General features: G+C 41.1%; 1 protein-coding gene across 1 annotated transcript; it reads right to left on the bottom strand.

Annotated features, from left to right (window-relative positions):
* Positions 1 to 632: 632 nt before the first annotated feature.
* Positions 633 to 19519, bottom strand: LOC136427463 (uncharacterized). The gene is made up of 16 exons (XM_066416338.1): positions 19293 to 19519; positions 14351 to 14676; positions 13971 to 14109; positions 12699 to 13540; positions 11958 to 12145; positions 11595 to 11697; positions 7822 to 7961; positions 7249 to 7345; positions 6784 to 6961; positions 6091 to 6189; positions 5219 to 5335; positions 4752 to 4864; positions 4404 to 4620; positions 4047 to 4202; positions 2172 to 2300; positions 633 to 1140 (listed from the first exon to the last, which is right to left on the bottom strand). Exons 1-16 carry the CDS (start codon positions 19360 to 19362, stop codon positions 1055 to 1057), a joined length of 3000 nt encoding a protein of 999 aa, XP_066272435.1. The 5' UTR covers positions 19363 to 19519; the 3' UTR covers positions 633 to 1054.
* Positions 19520 to 23546: the final 4027 nt, after the last annotated feature.

The raw sequence follows: 23546 nt of genomic DNA, 5'->3' as shown, positions 1-23546 counted from the left end.
ACTTCTGTGATGTTGGTTCAAACAAATAAAGATTTGAAGATTTGAAGTGCAAATTATGCTAATTGGGACTTAATTTGCATAACTAATGAGTAAAATCATTTTTTGCAGTTTTTTCCATTATACGACTCAAATACATGTAACATATGTAGTTTATGGAAAGTGGAGCATTAACAGATACCAATTATGCAAATAAATTCCTAATTTGCATAATTAATGCAAAAACACCGAAATTCATAAAATTGGGAAATTATACGACTGTCAATATTGCAACATGAGTAAGTAAGATAAATGTGTTTATGATTAAACATATATTATGATGATTAAGCATATATTATGCAAATGTGTAAGTAATTTGCATAAATAGAATTGTTCATGGAGATATGAGGTCGCGGAACTCTTGTTCCAATCTGTCCTAGGTGAGATTCCAATATCTCGTAGGAGTCTGTCCAGACCACGCAGACGCCATAGAGAAACTCTGTACGTTTAAAGAAAATGACGATTATCTTAATCGCACATTCATGTCTAGCTGTAGAAGGGCTAAAAGCAGAAGAGAGAAAGAAAAGCATGCACTATCACGCTACATCTAAATCTACAGTTTACCTGCCTCTTTTCTTTAACAATCTGTAAACGAATTCGCAAACCAATGATAGTTTATTTAATCACATCAGTAAACTATGCAATCAGTAAAGGTTGTACAATGTGCGATGATGGTTACGTCATATGGTTACGGCACCATAATGGTCTGCAACATTCCGGTTCGCCTAACCTCATCATTTGGTTTCACGACAATAGTCATGTTTACGTTGCTATCGCATCATTACCTAGATTCTACCTAGACCAATGTCTCTGCTAGATAAACATTGAAATCTTTAAATGACAACGTTTCCACGTATGTCTCTTACATTGAGAAAGGTTTAAGTCTCTCCAGTATCAAAATGATAAACAAGGAAATGTTTAAATGCAAAACAAAATAACTAACGTAGCTATCGTTTATCTTCATTATACGTTCTACGTTATCATGGTTGAATCTCCAAAAGCTAACAAGCTGCATGGTCTAGAAGAAGGTGTCGCAGTCCCTGTATGTGCTGCTCTTCGGTGCTCCGGTTGGTTGTACGAAAGCAAAATTGTCGTGCTCCACAACTGTAACACATAAAAAAATATGAAATTTGAAACAGACTGCCAAGCATTTAAGAAGACGAGGAAAATACCATTTTCTGTGATCACATTGTGATTTTTATCATAGCTACCTGCACTAGTTATCTCCATGAAAAAATATAGTTTTGGGTGTGTCTGTTTGTCTGTTTGTCGTTCTGTCTGTTTGTTTGTGTTTCCGCACTACTCTTGTCAGCATAACTCAAGAACCTCTGGATGGATTTCGATGATATTTGGTATTTGGGTGGGTGTTGGGAAGCCGAAGTTCAAGGTTGATTTTGGGCCCCGTGGTATGTGACCTTGGTACTGCAGCAGAACTTCCTTTTTTGTATCTTTTGACCTGGACGTGCTATGGTCTTGATTTTTGGGTGGCAGATAGCTTGTGATGTAATTAAGAAGTGGTGTAGGTTTGGGGCCCCCTAGCAGCTTACTCTGGAACTGCAGTGGCGTTATTGTGAAAATCTTCTAAGGGGAATAACTGAACAAAGGAACGACGGATTTCCATGATATTTAGTATGCAGGTAACTTAGACAGAGATGTACACAACGAAGTGTAAATTATGCTAATTAGGACTTAATTTGCATAAATAATGAGGAAAATCTATATTTGCAGAGTTTTCCAAATACATGTAACAGATGTGGTTTATGGCAAGTGGAGTATCAACAGATACCAATTATGCAAATAAATTCCTAAATTGCATAATTAATGCAAAAGTGCCATACTTCATTTAAGAGGAAAATGATAGGACTGTCAATATTGCAACATGTGTAAGTTGGATAAATGTGTTTATGACCAAGCATATATTATTTAAATGTGTAAGGCATTTACATAATCAGAATAGTTGATGGAAAAAAGGTTGATTTTGCTTTGGACAAGACAAAAGAATATATCAGCAAAGGCTAAAGATATTTCATGGAGATATGAGGTCGTGGAACTCTTGTTATTGTACGTAATAGATAGACAGGGGTAACGTGTAATATCAAGTTCGTAAGGCTATTAAAGAGGTCTTGAAGTCTCACATTCCACATCCTTGCGAAGTTTGTTACTCTTCTTTCGACGAAGGCACATGATGGTTGTTATGACGACCAGGACTAGAGCTGCTGCACCTGCAGCACCTGCAGTAGCCGGAATCCAACCATCTGAGACACCTGCAACATGGAGCAAACCAAAACATGATTCGTGGTGAACTCCCCTCGGTGAAAATTGGTATATGCCAAGGTAATGTCCTGACGTCATACTCGCAGAACAACGTGGCATTTAACCTTGAGAGTGCAAACAAGATATTTCCATTTTTTGTAACATTGTGTGTTTTAAAAAGGTGTCAATAATCGGATAACGATGTGAAGAAAACGAACCATCAAGTGCTTAGATATGAATGGTCCCAGTAAGCGGTGCAATAAATTGTAACATAATTCCGCAGCACTTGTTTGCTTGTCACCTTTGTCGAGAAGGTTATGTTTTCAGTTATGCTAGTTAGGAGATGGGTCTGTATGTATGTCAAGAGCATAGCTCGAGAAACTGTGGAGGGATCTTCAGAATTTTTGGTATGTAACGTTAGCTGTTGCAGGAGCGGGGGTCAAGTTCGAAAATGGTTCACCGAGCGTTTTCCTACAGAACTGCAACGGGTCTTGTATATATGTGTTTGTATGTAGCTAGACAAGATAACTTGAGAAGCTGCTGATGGTTATGCATGATATTTAGTGGATCGGTAGGGCCCTTTAAGAAGGAGGCCAAGTTCAATAATGGGCCTCCTTGTGTGTACCTAAGGTACTCCAGCGGTACGTCAAAGGTTGAAGTGCCAGGTTTATGATTTTTTAAAAGTGGATAGCACTTGCAGGGATCTCCCTAAAGAATGGAACAGTGGGACTCCTCCATCCTGTTCTAATCTCAGCTCCATCCTGTTGATTTTCAAAGTTAGGGTATTTCTTCCAATATTTCCCTAGCTAAGCCAATAATTTTGCTCAAAAGTTGAGATTTCATAAAGTGTAGACACCATGTAAAGCTGAAGTTGCAAAAAATGACTTCTATTTGTGTCTGGAAAAGACAAAATGCAACAGCTCCTAGGGAGGGGTGTCCCCTCAAGATCTCCCTCTCGCAACATGAATCCTGTCCTTGGCATCCTCCCCCATCCTGCTATATATTTCTGGGGAAATCCCTGACTTGGGGCTGAGGGTGAGTGGCGTAAGTTTGGCCCCCTATCAGCTTGTTTGAAACTGCAGTTATCGTTTTTGTTGTTAGCTTTGGAAGGCAATAACTCCAGCAGGGGGTTGACCGATCGTCATGGTTTTTGTCATGTAGTTAGCTTGGGTGATGCTTTACATAATTAAATACCAATTACGCAAATCAGGAGCTAATTCGCATAATGAACTGCGTTTCCAAAATCTATCCAGTTGCTTGAGTACCTATTTTATTGCGTATTTATCATTGCCTGGATGTCTTACCGTCATCGACATTCCATGAGAAGCCTTTCTTACATGTAGCATATTTTCTATTGTCACCGGAAGAGAGGGGAATACCGATATCATTTAAGCAAATGAAGACTTAGTTTGACTGATGGATGAGAAAATGCTTTCTAATGTCATATTGGTAAATGGTGGGAATTTGGCACTTGCATCAGTCGGTAAGTTTGATATCATTTCACGAAGATTTGAGGCCAGTCGTGGAACTTTAGTTTGTATCGCAAACCCGGTAATCGTCCTTATTGCGTAACACTCTACCCGAATAACACAAGTTGTCTACTGCATGAAAGTCTTGTCTTCACAAAAAGGATATTGTACAATTTACTCATAAATTATGTAAATGAGGCCCTCATATGCAATATTTATGTCTAATAATGGCCACATTTGCTTAACTTCCAAATGTTGCAAGAATGAAATCCCCAGCGGCTTGATTACCTTGCCATTCGCAGACCCTCCCAGGGCGTATATCTTGATCCGGGGACTTGTCCTGGTATCCCAGGGTGCACCTGCATGTGAAGGAGCCCACCGTGTTCAGACAGGCGGCTTGGAGCGAGCAGTCGGTGCTCTCTGGCTCCGAACACTCGTCAAAGTCTAGTTTCCGAGAGAAAAAGCGTTTCATATAATAAAACTGTCAAGATAATTGAAGGACATGTAGTAGTTATGGATTGCGGTTGCATATTTAACATTCAATATTCACCAATGTGACGTAAAAGGGGAAGCTGAAGTAGAACATTTCTGGATTAAGCTAAATCATCATTCTACGCGACTTAGATAATGTATTTCAGTATTTACCCATTATTGAAATCTCATTCACGTCGATTTGAAGAGCTGTTCCGTTAGCTTTCTCCACAAGGACCCTGACCTCCTCTGCTACAGTGGCAAGGGAGACGTCTGCAGAAGCCCGGATGTAAATCACATGATCCGCGAGGACACTACCTTGTCGGAAGCCGAGGACAGTAATTCCGAGAAAGTCTCCGGCCAGGCTCGTTTGACTGTACAGAGGTTCCAGCTAAAGGAGTAAACACGGTATGTGAGATACAAAATAAGGAAATGGAAAACACTTTTACACCTCCCCAAAACAGGCAACTTTGGGAAAAGACCATATGCTTAATATGTGTATATAACAAAGTAAATACCTACCACTCCAACGACCTCCTCAATAAGATCGGCATACTCTTGGCTCTTCGAATCTGATAGTACCGACGAGAAACTTCTGGCCATCATACGGGAGGTGGAAGTGTACGCACTTGTAGCTGAAAGTGACATTGAAATGGTTATAACGGTTTGGACGATTTACATCTTTGTCAGATCATTCTACCTTGGTCAGATCAACATAATGTTATTTTTCTTTACTAGATTTACCATAAGGCCATGTCGATTGGATTATATGGATTACATCTCCACGTCCGTTTAAAAACAGAAAGTTTTCGGCCATACTTTAAATCGGAAAAGGCAGCTGCAAAATGAGAAGGTACATGCATGTAACTAGTGCATGCTGTAAATTGACCAAAAAATGAACATGTTATGAGGTATGATAATGGTACATACCTACATTGATACATTGGTACATACCCACCGAACCTGAATGCCAAGTGAATCTTCCTTACCTTCACAGACCCCATCCACGTCCAGGAAGCCAGGAACACACTCACATACGTGACTGCCCGGTGTGTTCACACAGCGTCGGTTGTCCCCACACGACACTATGGTGCACTCGTCGAAATCTGTAACAGAGAGTACCCAGTCACCATATATTCCATACTGGTCAGTGGGTCAGTTCTATTCGCGTAAATACAGATTTCATGCCGTACGCATGCAGGGACATATAGATTTGATTCTGCCCGCGGATGGAACGGGGAGATATATGCTAATTACGTAATACAATCCGTCACGTAATGAACACGTGGTAACTATCCAATGCTTCACTTGCTGGCAGGTGTTCCTGCCCTAGTTAGTCTCCAAGCAGACCCAACGGTTGCTGACTTCTCTGGCTGACTGGAGCTCCTTTGGCTAGCTTGTACGATTTGGGCACCGTGGAGATCTGCTTGGAGATTAGGCCCTAGTCGGAGTAAACGAACTTGTTTTGGACGTCCGTAACCTAACTCATGAGAATATCGCCCAGCGAGAATGTGGCTAATTATCAATGTACATATACAGCAACTTAAGTCGCACAGAAGGTCAAACAATTTGACCTGTCGTGTTGCCTCAATTACAGTTTCTAGAACTAGTTTATGACAGATTGTAAGTCAACTTGAAATAGGCGAACAGATGTCATTACTGTCAGTTGCATAATGAATCACATGATAATTCTAGGGTCCCTATCTTTTGAAGAATGCATTACTTGACAGCCAAAAGCTGGTGTAATGATATATCTGTAACAACAAACAACATCACGCGGTAGCGGCCAATTTCAAACCAATGATTATACTGGCACTTCTGAGAACAATGTTGCATTTTTAATAGGCAGGTCTGGACTTACCCTGGCAGTAGACACCGTCTCCCACCCACCCCGGATCGCACACGCAGTCCTGTGTCAGAGGACTGCACGACGCGTGGTCGTCGCAGGTTCCATCACATACTGAAACGGACAAGACAGGTGAGCATAATTCATTTTATATTATTTCAAACTTCATCGATATTTTAGCTTCCAGTCCGATATACAGAGTCATACCTAAACCATAATAGGAGACTTCTAGCCAAACATTTAACGGAGCAGGAAACAGCTGTTTACATGGTGGCAACGTGGAAATGATTACGAAAATAAACAACCGTGACATTTTAACTTAAAGAAATCCCAAGCAATATTAGGGCCCGAAAATTGGGTTTTGAAAGTCAATCTATTTAGTCATTTCTTTTCATGATTAGTTCAAACATCGCTATAACAATGTATAGCGACGTCCATCATGCAAAAATACGACGTCCGACGTCGCTGTGATGTAGGAACTCACTGAAAATCATCGCCAGGGTCTTTGTAGGCTCGCGAATCTACTTTAATTAAACTGCTCAAAGTATAAAGTCATTACGCAAATGTGCTAAGTAGTGTTAGTAAATGTCGCTACCATAGAAATTTAGGCATTTTCTCTATTTCCATATTTTGGGCCCTAATATTACATTGGTTGCCTTTAAGGCAAAGTGCACATCTACGGAATCTTCAAACTGCATCTTCTCTCACCGGTCAAAGTTTCTTCAACCACCAAGACGATGGGGCCCTGGACCAAGGTAACGCGTTCCTCCAAACTGTTGTCTGCGGCACGTCTGCGCCTGCGCGAGCTGGTACACCCTTGGTCACATCGGGAACCAGGATTATCCTCCAAACACACCATGACGTCACAGTGGAGGTACACATACGGCTGCACATTGAAATGTTTTGCTTTCAACAGTTATCGATGCAATAATGATATGGAATACAACAGGAACGACATGAAATTAACATTTACATAAAATATCCGGTGGATTAAGTCTTAACCCCTCTGATTAACAAGTGAAGACCAAATCGAGAATCGATAGCATATAACATATTCTCACAAAACATTTATTGAGTTTTGAAGATTTCATGACTTGGTTAAGTCAAAAGATATGAAGGTCTCAATGCAAGGACAAAGTAAAGGTAGCACTTCAGTGAACTATTAAGCTGTACCTGCGATTCGTTGGCGAACTGGAAGGTGGAAATTCCATAATTCACAGACGTCGGCGAGTCTGTTGAAAACACCTGAAGGGTGTCATCCATCTGACATCTGGAAGACAGCAAACGACAAACATGCTTAAACTACAAAGGCCGTCCAACCTCCCCCTGCTCCTGAGCGAATACAGCATATTTCACTCCCTCTCCATGCAATAATGGACGTTTTGTAATGATCTAAGCTACATTTATTTAAATGTGTCGTTCATTGCGTAAATTTCTAATAGTTAACTACATTTCCTTTTCATTGAAACTTGATTTTGACGATGAAGTGAGCGTCCTTATGCAAATAAACACCGAAGGACGGCCAATAGAACGATTAGATTTTTACAGGGCACTGGACGAATTCCGAGCTACCAAACAGGTGTTACTCGTGGTATGGGGAGTGAAATATAATAATGGAGCTGAGGCCTGCCTCGACTCTGTGTATTTTCCTTCATAGAGTTGATAGCATTTCATTCCATATCTCTTTCGTCACTACAACGTTTATCCTGTTTACTAGAAGCAATCGCATTGAAGCCATGTTCCTACCCGTCCTGTATGAAGTAGTATTGTGTCGAGTCCTCAGAGTTGGACGACGGGGTCGCCTTGCAGTTCTCAACAAACAGGACCAGACCAGAGACGGCGGCCTCCACCGAGACGCCGAAGTAAACATTGTCATTGATCGTGACCTAGTTACAGAGAAAGTCAGTTTGTAAAAGGCCTACTTAACTTGTTTTTCTACAATGTCCGATGGCTTTTTCGTAGTACAGCAGGTAAATTTATTCCTATATTATACCTTGCTTATCATCGCGGTGATATAGAGTCCCTTCCGAGTCACCGAGAGGGTTGTTGTTGTCATCATTACCTCCAAGAAATGTCATGGAGGTTACATTTTAGGCAGTGTGTGTGTGTGTGTGTGTGTGTGTGTGTGTGTGTGTGTGTGTGTGTGTGTGTGTGCGTGTGCGTGTGCGTGTGCGTGTGTGTGTGTGCGTGCGCGTGCGTCTGTTGGTGAACAAGATAACTTAAGAGCGGCTGGATGGATTGGTTTAATATTTGATGTCTTATTAGAGAGTGACAAAAACTGGAAATGATTAGGGCCCTCTAGTGGCTTCCTTAGATACTGAAGCTGAACTTCCGGTTTTGCTATCTCGTGTTCTGGATATCCTATTGTCACGATTTTTTTTGGCGGTAGACAGCTCTCGTGCTCGGATAGAAGTGTAGGCATAGAGCGTCTAGTTCTGGAATTGCAGGGGCGTTGGCCAAAAATTTCCGAAGAGGATAGCCTCAGAAGGGAATAACTGATTTTCATGATTTTTCGTATGTAGGTAGCTCAGACAAAGATGTACAAAATGAAATAGAAATTATGCAAAATAGGAGAACATTTACATAATCAATGAGAAAATTCTATCACAGCAGTTCTTGTCCAAGACATGATATTGTCTTCACAGTTGGGTGGCAGATAGCTTTTGACACCAGGACAAAGTGAGGCGGGTTTGGGCCACCTGACATTTAATTTTGGAACTGCAAGGGCGTTTTTGTCAAAATATTTCAAAGAGGATAACTGAAGAAAGGACAGATGGATTTCCATCATTTCAATTTTGCAGGTAGCTTAGGTAGAGGTGTACATGATTAGATATATATCATGCAAATCAGGCCTTAATTTGCATAATTATTGAGGAAATTGCATAATTCCATTATTTTCCATAACTGAAGTTCAATAAATGTAACACATGTAATTCATGGCAGGTGGAACATAATACCAGATACCAAACATTGAAATGCAGAACCGATTTGCATAATCCATACAAAATGGTAAAACCGTTTAATGATGAATGATGGGAATTTTATACTTGTGACATGTGTAAGTTAGTTAGAGGTGCTCATCGCTATGCATAAATCATCTTAATGTGCAAGTCATTTGCATTTGATTTACAAAAGCTCTGAATATTTCATGGAGATATGAGATCGCCGAACTCTAGTTTCAATTCATTGTTAATTTGTGTAAGAGATGTGATACTTTGGAAATATTTTGAATGTGATTTCAACTTTATGAATATTCTCCCGGTTTATCAAAAACGTTAGAATATACACAATATTTTCAACAGTTTCTTAATGATGGTAACAGCACATTCTACCATTATTTTCCATTTTTGTAAATATTTCTTAAAGTGAAAGAACCAGTGGCACGTAGATGTTTAGAAATTATTCCAAATAAAGAGATTTTTGTGCAGTCACCTTCAAAATGTTTCCAAATTATCTAATTGAATTCAAATGAATTCAAATTTTCATCTTCAATCTTTTTGAAAATATATAGAAATATTGTCACTTAGATATTCTCTTATTCAAACTAATTCTAAAGCTGAAAGGCCAGAAGCTTTCGGGGGAAGGGACCCAATATTATAACATTGTTTTTGTATTTGCTATGTCTAAAGGCCCCCTCTCATTGGGCTCCGGCACTGCGGCGGCACTGCCACGGCAGATTTCTACGGCACCGTCGCGTTTCTTTCACCAATTTTCATTTGCACTCTCACTGACGTGCGGCGCATTTGCGTTTGAAGCCCAGATGAGCAAGTTATTGAATGAACTTTATTGTTCGACAATCGTATATGGTACAATATATGGCACTGAATCAACAATACTGCAAGGCTAACCTATCCTACAATTATAAGTACAAAACATTATCGATAACAGTGTATGAATTACAATAAAGCCACGTATGGATTATTTTTCCCTCGCTTTAAGGATGAAGTATAATGAAATTGACCTAATAGGTGGTATAGGAGTTGGACATGACAACAATACATCGTTCTGTGTACCAGATATGGTGAAGTTAGTCTTAGTAGTAATACTTTGCAGCACATCTCTCTCCTTGCCATAAGTGGGACAGGCCATGGCCATCACAAATTGCAATTTATCTTCAATATTTTCGTTACATATGGGACACAATCTGTGGGTGCCTGGTGTGTTGTGGTGTCAATCCTTTTCAACTTCTAGATAACGTGCGCTGATTCTCAGTGTAGTTACTTCTTACAAACGGTTTATTATGAATTGATGTGATAAAGTCTTCCCTACCAAAGTGATTTTTGATTTTATAAAATGTGTGGAGTTTACTGATATTTCTAAGTGGTTCCCTCCAGCCAAGGAGAAACGTGAGTTTCACACTTTCTTTAAATGTATATCCAAAACGGTTGGTATTGACAGTCATTTTCTTCTTCGAATGATGTCGTATGTTTTTTTCTTAATAATCCTGTTAGTAGGTAAATTATATTATCTTAGCAAGAGTATCTAATCAACTGTGTTTGACTATCAGCGATAAATAGGAATTCCTCCAATTCACCCCTTATTGCGAAACATTGTGTAGAATTTGCGATACAGTGCCTGACTGGTATATCAAGTTCAATTTATCACTGTACTGTATTTCTTGAATGGCACAAGAGCGGGGCGAGTGCATGTAGACGAGTGGTCTGATTCCTTCCCTGGGCGACTAGTCTACCAACTTCCGTATTGGAATAAATGTACAATGATCTACTTTTCAGTGGGATAAAGCAATATCCCAATGAAAATATCAGAAGTTCTACAGCTACAATCATCAACCTCACTACAATGTAGTAAATAGGTTCAACCAAACTCTTAATCAGATCAATAGCCGTAGGGAAATGGGCTGATTGCAGTTTGATGGTAGTGATTTCAATTAATCAGAAATCGCAGTGCTAGCTGTTAATGGATCAAAATACAATGCAAAATCAATAGAAAAATGCATCAAAAACTGATTTCAAATGATAAAAGGATTTTCACTATGACACTTGGTGCAACAAAGGTAATATGTTATAGAATATACGTATAACCTTGAAACTAACATATCACTTTTTATACAATAGCGCGCGCGGTGAGCTCCCGGTAAACTCCCGGCGAGCGCGCGGCACTTTGCCACTTGCGTTTTTTTTCAAAATTTGAAAAAAATCGCCATTTCAACCGGCACGCCGGCGGTGTGGACCGGCACTGGTACGGCACTGAGATGTCACTAGGACGGTACGCCGAGGTCTGTGCACGGCACTGCGGCGGTAGCCATTTCCACGCTACCGCACGCTACCGCCACAGTACCGCAGCCCAATGAGAGGGGGCCTTTAGACGCCCGATATCAGCTATTTCTGCCTGGGATGTCTAGTATTGCCTGTTGCAATTTAATGCAATAAGTAAGGGACCCAATCAGCCCCTGACAGCAAGATATTGTATAACTTCTGTTCCAACACAGCGTCATTCACAACGTTTGAAATGCTGATGAGTCCTATTAAAAAGTCAGAGCAATGTTCCTAAGGTCCTACCTCCACCGGAAAGTCCGCCTGTGTGTACGGCTGTACGAACCCATCAGACGAATACAGATTCATACTGAAGGTAAAGGTGCCGTCTCCGTACAGGATAACCACGCTGTGGAGAGGGGGAAGCAAAATCCTTGTTGCTCCTTTACTTACTTTGACCAGTGATGTATAATCCATTTCTACATAGTTATAGAAATGTAACAAACGATCAAGTAGAGTAATGTAGTACTGTACATGTAAATTTTGTTTATATGACTATTGACATATTTCAGGACAAAATTAATGGAACAGTCCTGACTAAATCTAGAAGAATATAGAGAAATCACGAGATTCACGATGTCTATAATTCATGGGGCACACGTTGCCTACCTTGGAGCTGGTACGGGAAACAAGGCGTCGGCTGCTATGGTGTCATCTCGGACGTATCTGCAGCTGATTGTCCATCGGTCTTCCTCAGGCCTTGCGATGACGTCATCGGCAGCGCCGTCCGTCGTACTTTGTTCCACCGGCGCAACGACCTCATTAGTGTAGATGATCTTGTTGGATGTGCCGTTTTCCTACAAAAGATTTCATGAATCGTCAAGTCTTCACAAATGAATGCATGTTTTTGTACATTGATGAATGAAATATTGATTATAACCCGATGTGCTTAGTATTCTCGTTGTTTTATTTGACATTAAAGGTTTAGGCATTGGATAGAAAAATATCACTTGAATTCATAGAATTGTCCCATGCTGTTTCTGGGAGGGTTTTTTAAAAACTTCTGGGAGCTTTCAGTAAATCGAACAACCCTGCGTTGTGTTGCGTTAACGTTGTGTTGTGTTGTTTTGTGCGTTGTGCTCTGTTCCGTTGTATTTTTTGTGTGCTTGTGTTTTGTTGTGCAAATTGTAGTTGTCGATTACGTTGTGTTGTGTTGTGTTGTGTTGTGCTATGTTCTCTTGTGTTGTGCTATGTTGTGTTGTGGTCTGCGGCGTTGAGTTGTGTTCGGTGACAGATTTTATTACCTTCGTCGACGAAATGGTTTCGTCGACAAGGTTATTCGATGGTGCTTGTTGATACTCAAACTTCAATTTGACTTAAGGCTGGGTCAACATAAATTGTTAGACTCACCAGTGCTGTTGTCCCACAGTGGCCGAGAGCTGAGATAAAAGTCACGTGGGTTACATTGACATCTGCAGTGCATGATGGGTCACGCAGTCGCATGCCGGAAACGTCATATCCGTCCAGCACATCAAGGAGAAAGATGACCCACATGGTAGTGGAATTACAGTACACGTCACCCTGGACTATGCCCTCGGTTATTTCCGGTGTAGTCTCACCTGAGGTGACTGTAGTTTCCTGTAGTTCAGTAGGTTGGTACATGGCAGGCGATGTTCCAGTCTCTGCGCCGGTTGTCTGGAACACCATTTCTGTACTGTAGACGTCGACCGAAGTAGATTGTTCTTCCGGAGAGGTTGTTGTGTCAAGTGGTGTTGTTACCGGGGAGGTTGCAGTCACCACTGACGTTGTTTCTGGGGAACTTGTTGTGTCCGGGAAGCTTGTTGTGTCGAGTCCCGTTGTTACCGGGGAGGTTGCAGTCACCACTGACGTTGTTTCTGGGGAACTTGTTGTATCCGGGAAGCTTGTTGTGTCGAGTGCCGTTGTTACCGGGGAGGCTGCAGTCACCACTGACGTTGTTTCTGGGGAACTTGTTGTGTCCGGGAAGCTTGTTGTGTCGAGTGCCGTTGTTACCGGGGAGGTTGCAGTCACCACTGACGTTGTTTCTGGGGAACTTGTTGTGTCCGGGAAGCTTGTTGTGTCGAGTGCCGTTGTTACCGGGGAGGTTGCAGTCACCACTGACGTTGTTTCTGGGGAACTTGTTGTGTCCGGGAAGCTTATTGTGTCGAGTGCCGTTGTTACCGAGGAGGTTGTAGTCAGTACTGGCGTTGTTGCAGGTAAAGTCGTAGGTAATACTGGAAGACGGCAAACATGCATACATTTCAATTTTATGTGCACATACTCATGTACAGAAATGTCGATTCCAGATTTCACCCCACTACCAACCCACCAGAAAAACGATGGCATCTCTCAATGATTTGTGATGATGAAAACAGCTTTTGGTTGTGCCTTTGTCTGAGATTGTCGGGAGTGTAATGATTAGATTGAAACTGCGCTAACGTTACATGGGATCGCATCTTCAGTGGCAGCAAAAGAACTGGCCGTGCTTGAGCAGCAAAGAGTTTTAGTCTAAAACTCTTTGCTGCTCAAGCACGGCCAGTTCTGGTCAATGTGATATGAAACCTGAGGCATTTCGTCACATCGGGAAGGAATGTCTGACAATGGGTCTATGGCTCCAAATGTAAGTTTCATTTCAAAAGTAGATTTCGTTTTTTGGCTTCTTACCATCAACTCCGAGTAGTTCAATCCGCAGTCTTGGGGCGCCGACGAAAGCCTGTGGGTTGACAAGGATAAACCGGGCGAAGATGAACGAGTTGAAGTCTTGTTGGACGACAGTCTCGTTGTCACTGTTACCTGTGAAGATCTGAGAATAAAATAATCTTCTGTGAACAGTCTGCGTTTCAAATTGCCTGCGCAGGGAAATAACAGTTTTAGGGATGTGATGACTTTGATGTATTCCCAGATGAGTCGACATCTATTTTTCTTACCAACATTATAAGTTACTTGTGATCTACACTTAGGCATATGAATAGACAAAACTATTTCGGCTCAAAAGACAGGTGATTACTGGTGATATATAAACAAAACACATATACAAACATTACCTTGGCGCTTGCACTGTCCTCCGAATACAGAACGTATGCCGAACCACTGTCCTGTTGGTATATAATCCTGTATGTCTCCACGAATCCATCTCCCTGTCCCTGGGTCTGGATACCGAATACGTAACGAGGATACAATAGGTCTACAGCCAGGAACTCTGATCCACCTTGTCCTGCGGGCTGCCAAGCACCATCACCATACAGGCGGGCCCGGTACGGCTCGGATCCTTCTACCTGCGACGTAGCCGACATCAGCCCGTCTGGGATGATTGTGCTATTCTGTACTCCTAAGGGCAGGTACAGGCCTGATGACGTATCAGTCTGTGCGTCTGTTGAAAGAGACCGGGGGATTTTGACATGCTCTAGTTTTGCAACAAAGTTTACATGAGGTCCAAAAAGTTATGACCCAAACGAGACACCGAAAACAGAATTCACGCGACAGTACAATAACAAGACGCTAGGGGACTCAACATCTACGCATTTCCAGCTCCATCAAGACCTACTCACCGTGATACCAAATACAAGAGCTATCTACCACTATCACGACCATAGCATATCAAGAGCATGAAATATCAAAACCAGAGGTTCCGCTGCACTTCAATACAAACCCGCTGTGAGCCCCGTTTTCAAACTTAAGCTTCCCGACCTCAACCCACATACCAAATGTAATAAGGATCCATCCAAAGCTACCGCTGTCAGTCCCTAGGGCCCTGTCACACTTGTGCGTATATTCAAGTGCGCATGAGTTCTGCATTAACATTTTTTTTGGTTTAAGTAAGGTTTGCGGGGCAAAAGTTGTTTTCTACTTTGACCCACCGTTGTGCTGCCTAGTGATCGAACCTAAGAAATCACTTATTCGGTTGCAAACTTAACCTCAACCAAAAAAGAATGTTAATACGCAACCCATGCGGACTTGTATGTGCGCACAAGTGTGACATGGGCTTTAGATCGCCATCCTCGACGCTCTCACGGCAACATGTTTAACACCATCGTCGAAATGACGGCGCGCATGGCGTGCATGGCGCTCTCTGCAGCTGCGCGCTCCCTCCGCGCTCCCACGGCGCTCTCGGTGCGCTCTCGGCGCTCGCTCCGCGCTCGCTCCGCGCTCTGGCCAAATTGAGGTTGCAGAGAGGGTACGGTGAGAGCGCCGTCCCAGTGCCGGAATGGGGGCCTAACGTCACGCAAACACCGCACTTAAAACCATACCGAACCAGACGTTACTGTATAATAAGGGCCCTGTCACACTTGTGCGTATATTCAAGTACGCATGAGTTGCGCATTAACATTTCTTAGGTTTAAGGAAAGTTTGCGGGGAAGAAGTTGTTTTCTGCGTTAACCCACCGTTGTGCAGCCTAGTTATCGAACCAAGGAAATTTCTTCTTGGGCGGAAACTTCAATCTTGACCAAAAACATGTTAATACGCAACTCATGCGGGCTTGTATATATTCACAAGTGTGACAGGGGCTTAAGATAAGTAACTGCAGATGAACATAACTCGGTACATGTAAATGAACCAGAAATTTCCATATGTACGCGTTGCCGATTTTGAAAGAAGGTTCCCGAATCCGGTGGAACGGCTCCTATGCGCGGTAAGATGATTCTCGCAAACACTCGCTTTGTTTTGTGGAGAGCGGAGAGCTGAGTATATAGAAAACCTTCTGAAATGCCGATTTTTTTCAAACAAACGTCTGTTAAGTGGTCTTTTATATCTTATTACCAACTGACCTTCTTATTTTGCTTATCGCCCCTCATTTATGCTAAACATATTCACGATGAAGGAAGTGTGTATACATGTATGCATCGGGAATACATGGGTAGGGTCTGCGCGGGTTTAGTGGGTATCATGTTGTTTTAAAAAGCACACCTTTTGTAATTCACCACAAGCGGAATTCTGTAAAACAAATCGCCTGATTATGTATTAATTGATTTTATTTTTATCAAATAACTGACGAATGCACAGGACACAGAGGTGATGCACTCTAGCAGTAGCTAATTAAGGGTTAATGACCCGCCCCGAGGGGTATATGGTGTCATAACGCCTGGCCATGTGCTATAACCACCGAATAAAACCACCGAGTGAGCGAAGCGAACGAGGTGGTTTTATGAGGTGGTTATAGCACATGACCAGGCGTTATGACACCATATACACCGAGGAAGAGGCGGGTCATTAACGTTATTATCATATAGCTTATCCAAACTGACGCATATAAGAGTAGACAATTTCTGTCTGACGCATAGATCCCTTATACTATTAAGAATGCATTTCAGAATTCACATGTCCTTTTTTAACAGAAGATGATGAAGAATATGTACAACTGTTGTCTGATTTATTTATTTCAACCACACAGGATAGGAGGGTCGGTTTCAGGTCAGTCAGAAAATGTTATCATTGAAGAATCTCCCTGCAACATGACCTCAGGTAACCTGAATAGAACACAGGTTCTTTGGCCAGCAGGAAATGGAACGCGCGGAACCTTAGATAGAACGTGGTTTCTTTGGCCAACAGCAAATGGAACACGCGGAACATTTTTGGGAATTTTAAATTTGTTTTCCCTTTTTCATGTATTCTACGGAAATTTTTAGGAATTCTAAGACAATCAAGATTTTTTTAAACAAGGTTAAGAAAAAGATTCATCAAATAGATACCCCCTCTACAAAATGCAACGGTTATAAAGATTTTTTAAACAAGGTTAAGAAAAAGATTCATCAAAAAGATACCCCCTCTACAAAATGGAACGGTTGTGTTCTGACATGACGTCAATAAGTGGTGTGTTATGGCGTGATAACAGACCACTTATTGTGGGCAATGGAGGCTTCTGATTGGTCGACGCCATCTACCTATGTGATAATATAAAACATCACCTCCGAAAAAGTCATTGATTCATGATCTAGTGGAAATTAACACCCCCTTCTAGAGTTTAGGGCTCCTTTAAACAGAGCATAAAGAGCTCTAAAGCTGATCTCGGGTTGCAGCTCCATTATGTTTTCTTCCCTGTAAGTAATTATTGATTTAATAGGTGTCGCCTGCAAAGAATTGAATGCAATTGTTCAAGTTTTGGTACGGTGGATATTCATAAAAGGCTTCATACCTTTTGTGTACCAACTTAAACCACAGCAGGCGCATGTTGTCCTAGCTACCTCCTGAACGGAGGCCTCGCCAAATGGTGCCACGCCAAAAGAGGGTTAGTGGTGTTTACTCCGGGCACCCAGAGGTTTTGCATAAGAAAGCCTCGTGTCATTGATAGCGGTGACTTACTTTTAAAGATTTCGAGCCAGTGCTAACGTTTGTAACAAGCTAATATTTGCTCATATAACAGCAGTAGTACTTAACTCTTTGCTTAATAATCATATATACACATATTATAAAACTGCCACATGGCTGATATTGCGATATCGATAACGTTGTCACAATGAATTCTTCGTTTTCACGGAACGTTCGAAAACCGCTACGTCACGCGCGGGCGCAATGTTGGATGATAACCTGACTGAATATAGAACAACGGCACTATCAAAGTTACCTGCGGGTCCGAGTGTGCTGTTTTTTGTCTCCATGCTGAGGATCATTGAGTAGTCTAAGCTAACGCTAGATATAAGGACAAAGTTGCATCAATAGGTTTTGATTCGTTTGCTTGAAAAAAAATCGGCATTTCAGAAGGTTTTCTATGTACTCAGCTCTCCGCTCTCCACAAAACAAGGTGTTTGCGAGAATCATCTTACCGCGCATAAGCCCCTGTCACATTTGTGCGTATATTCAAGTGCGCGTGAGTCGCGCATTAACATTTTTTTGGTTTGCGGGGAAAAGTTGTTTTCTACTTTGACCCGCCGCTGTGCAGCCAAGTGATCGAATCTAAGAAATCACTTATTCGGCTGCAAACCTAACCTAAACCAAAAACATGTTCACACGCAACTTATGCGGACTTGTATATACGCACAAGTGTGACAGGGGCTTAACGTAAAGAACGCACTTAAAATCATACCGAACCAGACATTGCTGTAGAATAAGATACAGTAACTGCAGATGAACATAACTCGGTATATGTAAATGAACCAGACATTTTCATATGTACGCGTTGCCGATTTTGAAAGAAGGTTCCCGAATCCGGTGGAGCGGCTCCTATGGGCCTTGTCACACTTGTGCGTATATTCAAGTGCGCATGAGTTGCAGGAAGGCACAACCGCACGCTTCTAGAACATAGACTTTGCCAATATTGTAATTTAAATCAAATAGAAGATGAGCGGCACTTAATTTTAGATTGTAAACTTTACGATATAGAAAGAGATGTTCTTTTCAAATGTATTAATGAGAAATTCCCATACTTAGAATATTTAAACGCAACGGATAAATTCATATTTTTGTTGCGTCTAGACAAACCTTGTATAAGAAACATGATCTGTTCATATATCTACACATGTACAAAGAAGCGAGAAGAAGTTGACTCTACTGGATTAGCTTAGCTTATCACTTTCGTCTACCATGTATGTTTACACAATGTACTGTATATATTTCACTGTATATGTCACTTACATGTTAGTTAGGTTTATGTTAAACGACCTGTATCTAGCCCCTCGGGGCACGAACATACAATAAAGGTCTTCATTAACATTTCTTGGATTTAAGGAAAGTCTGCGGGGAAGAAGTTGTTTTCTGCGTTGACCCACCGTTGTCCAACCTAGTTATCGAACCAAGGAAATGACTTCTTGAGCTGAAAACTCAATCTTGACCAAAACATGTTACTGCGCATACTTGTATATACGCACAAGTCACACTCAAGCCCCTGTCACACTCGTCAATCGCCTGTATTCTTTTACTTTACTTTATCTTCTAAACTGTAATCTTCCCACTATATGATAGAATACAAAACCATTGGACATACTCAATACTTAGGAAGCGTCCCGTTATGAATGTTGGTTTGAACACAGGTATACAATAGTCGTTTTTACTTACCAGAATAGACGAGGGCTGAGAGGGCGACGAAGAACCCAAAGAGAGAGGACCGCCCGCATATGAAATCCATCTTGAATCTAAGCCACTGGAACTATAACCTTGCTATACCGTGCTCACACTTGCACCTTGTTCACACTCAATATAAAAAATGCGTCCAACTGGTAGCTACTGGTAGCACTTTCTGACGGAACAAAGGGGAGATGTCGCCAGGTAACTCTGCATACACCTACATCATGACCAGTAGGTCACCCCACCCTACACAGTAAACACACGTTGAAAGGTGTGGCCGGGTGTGGTCTGAGTATGTCAATTTGTTATGGAGACATCAGTGGTCATGGCAGCTCGAAAGAAGCCGTCAGCCGGCGTCCAATGAGAATGACATGTTCATGTATGCAAAGTTCTGGCAGAGAAAACGGGTCATTGGTAGCAAGTATCCTCTCGGGCGAGGCTTCTATCTGTCACTGATACGTACGAGTGAGCTTGAATAAGGAGTTACTTGTATGGATGAGTCAGCGAAATCCTTTAACTACTATTGTAAAGTAGATAATGTCCACTACAGCTCTTGTCGAAATCTCTTTCAGACGAATGAAAGTTAGAACCTGAGGAGCGGACGGACTGCTAGTATTGATGCTATTACAGGTTTACAGGGCACAGTATTTTGTGAACATTTTCTTTTCGACTTTTTCTGTCAGTCGAACCATGACCGAGCTAAACATAAAGAAAGCTCCACAATACAATATCGGCATGTTTGATTCCTCGAGAGATCCCTGTCATCACCGACAAGGGATGGGCTGCTACACAGAAACGTCCGACCACCCTTCACGATCACAGCGGCAGAAACATGGTGACTAAGGTTATATCGCTCTATTGAGAGGGTTATGTTCTTGGTAGTGTTTGTATGTGCGTGTGTGTATGTATGTGCGTGTGTGCGTGTGCGCGCGCGCGCGTGTGTGTGTGGATGTGGATGAACAGCACGACTCTAAAAGGCCTGGATGGATTGTATTGATATTTGTTTTGTAGATAGGTCTGAATGAGACCCCAAAAAAATAGTTATTTTGCCCCTAAGCGGCTTGTTGCGGTACTGCAGCGGAACGTCCGATTTTTATATCTCTTGTTCTGGGCATGCTGTGTATGTGATCGTAATTTCTTAGTGGTAGATAACTCTTGGGGCAGAGAGTAAGTAGCGACTTTTTCGGAAATGCAGGATCCGGTTCTGTTTCAGTTATTGAAAGGGAACAACGCTAGAAGGCGTTGACGGATCGTCATGATTAGTAGTATGTAGATAGTAATGCTTGATAAATTCGGCTTGATAATTTCGATAAAAAGCTCTGTTTTAGCGGCTTAAAAGCCCATTTGGACTGTTATACGGTACTTGCCGTGTAAAATCCACTCTTGATTTTTTTTTCGCCAAACCCATTGTAATCGATTGTTTTGGACTTAGAATAGCTTAATAAGTTGTTTGACATCATTTCCAATTGAAATCCGCGATTTCACAGAAAAACATTTGGCTTGCTAATTTCGCTCAAAAGCTCTGTTTTAGAGGTTTAAAAGCCTATTTGGACTGTTATACGGTACCTGCCGTGTAAAACCCGTTCTTGATTTCTTTTCGCCAAACCAATTGTAATCGATTGTTTTGGATTAAGAATAGCTTGATAAATTGTTTTACACCATTTCCAATTGAAATACGACACTTGATAGAAAAAAAAATTGAAAGTTGATTGTCCCGTCCAAAAGCTGTCTTTTAAGCTCCAAATTGTTCGCTGTTTAAAAGCCTATTTGGACTGTTATACGGTACTTGCCATGTAAAATCCATTCTGGATTTTTTTTTTCGTCAAACCAATTGTAATCGATTGTTTTGGACCTAGAATAGCTTAATAAGTTGTTTGACATCATTTCCAATTGAAATCCACCACTTTATTGAAAAAAATTGAAAGCTGATTTTCCCGTCCAAAAGCTGTCTTTTAAGCGCCAATCAACGTTTCGTTTACAGCGAAATATACTCCTCGCAGTGTAAAATCCATTCTTGAATTTTTTTTTGCCAAACCAATTGTTAACGATTGTTTTGGACTCAGAACATGTAAATAACTTGTATTATATCATTTCCAATTAGAATCCGCCACTTTACGGGAAAAAAATAAAATTTGATTTTCCCGTCCAAAAGCTATCTTTTAAGCTCTAAATCAACGTTTCGGAGCGAAATATGTACTTTGCCGTGTAAAATCCATTTTTTTTTGTTTTCACCAAACCAATTGTAATCGATTTTTTTGGACTCAGCTTAATAAATTGTTTTCCATCATTTCCAATTGAAATCCGCGATTTGATAGAAAAAAAATTGAAAGTTGATTTTCCCGTCCAAAAGCTGTCTTTTAAGCTCCAAATCAAGAAAGTATGCAGCTTTTGCAGCGAAATATGCACTTCGGAGTGTAAAATCCATTCTTAATTTTTTTCGCAAACCACTTGTAATCGATTGTTTTTGACCTAGAACATGTTGATAAGTCGTTTAACATTATTTCCAATTGAATTCTGCGACTTAATAGAAAAAAATTGGAAGTTGATTTTTCCGTCGAAAACCTTTGTTTTAGGCTCTATTTCGCTGTTTTAAGCCAAATTAAGCCATTAGCAGTGTAAAATCCATTCCTGATTTTTTTTCGCCAAGCCAATTGTAATCGATTGTTTTTGACTTGGAACATGTTGATAAGTTGTTTTACATCATTTCCAATTGAAATCCGCGACCTTACAGAAGAAAAAAATTGGAAGTTGATTTTTCCGTCCAAAAGCTGTGATTTAAGGCCTGAAACACGTTTTGCGGCGTTTTTAAATGATATTGGCAGTGTAAAATCCATTCCTGATTTTATTTTCGCCAAACCACTTGTAATCGATTGTTTTTTTACTTGGAACATGTTAATGAATGAATGAATGAATGAATGAATGAATGAATGAATGAAAGACCTTTATTGTACATTTATGCTTAAACAAGCTAAGTACAGGTCATGGTGATAAGCAAAGGAATACATACAGTGGTGATAATATAACGTAATGAAATGTGATATCTTACTATGTCTAATAGGACTAATCTATACTTGTCTACTATCTAAAGGTTCGACTTCTTCTCGCTTCTTAAGGCAATTGTAGATGTATGTAGATATGGAGCTCGTAATACATGGTTTGTTCAGTTTCATAATAAATAGGAATTTTTCAGTGCTGTTTATATATTTAAAACTAGGGAACTTATCTTGTATATGATTATAAAGGATAGAGTTTGAGTTTTATTTAGATCCACAATTAGCCTCATAAGAGGCTATTCTTCCTGTGGTCTACACAATATTTACACATTACATTCGGGATATACAAAGACATACAACATGACAGTAGAGGACAAAAATTCCTTAAAAGCATTAATTACAGTTCAAAAGCAATAATTACAGTCCCATTATTTGCTAATTGCCGCCGGTCTTGTTCCATAGCTGAGCCATTCTGTACAGGAAGCGCCTTTTCTGAGAGTTGGATTTTGGTTTTGAAAGTCTGATTGCGTTTGTTCTGGTTGAGCGTGTTTGGTAGCTGTGGATGTCTGACTGGAATGTTAGTTTGTCATACAGGACCCTAGGTTGTTTGGTGAACATTATCCGTCTAAATGTGGCAAGGCTTTTCTGTTGAATTCTGTCCCTAACGGTCAGCCAGCCCAAGGTCTTCAGCCTGGTTTCCACATGTGTCACGATCACAGCCCAGAGCGAGCCTTGCAGCCCTGTTCTGAATCACCTGTAGTCTTCTTATGTTGTTCTGTGTTGTGTTGCCCCATACTGAGCAACAGTAGTCTATATGTGGGATTATCAAGGCGTTGACTACGGCTATTCTCTGTCGAAGTGGTAATGCATCCTTAACTCTTCCCACCTGTGCTAAGCTGCTGTTGCACTTCTTCACTATGTGAGTTATATGGTTATCCCATGTGAGGTTTTGATCAAGGTGCAGTCCAAGTAACTTTACTGTGGGACACTGTTCCAGACGTTGTCCCCTGAGTTCCAGCTCCAAAGGTGGCGCTTCTCTGGTTTTCTTTGATGTTCCCACCAGCATCGTCTTCGTTTTTCCATTGTTCAGTTTCAGCATATTTTCATCTGACCATGTTGCCACTCTTTCTAAGTCTGTTTCAGTTTCTGTTATGTCGTCCAATGTGTGTCCTCGTGTGTGAACCGTGCTGTCATCAGCATATTGGTCTAGTGACCCATTTTGTACAGACTCCGGCATGTCATTTACATAAAT

This window comes from Branchiostoma lanceolatum, chromosome 2 (genome assembly GCF_035083965.1).
Source record: "Branchiostoma lanceolatum isolate klBraLanc5 chromosome 2, klBraLanc5.hap2, whole genome shotgun sequence".
Taxonomy (NCBI): domain Eukaryota; kingdom Metazoa; phylum Chordata; class Leptocardii; order Amphioxiformes; family Branchiostomatidae; genus Branchiostoma; species Branchiostoma lanceolatum.
This window is presented reverse-complemented; position numbering and strand designations above follow the sequence as displayed.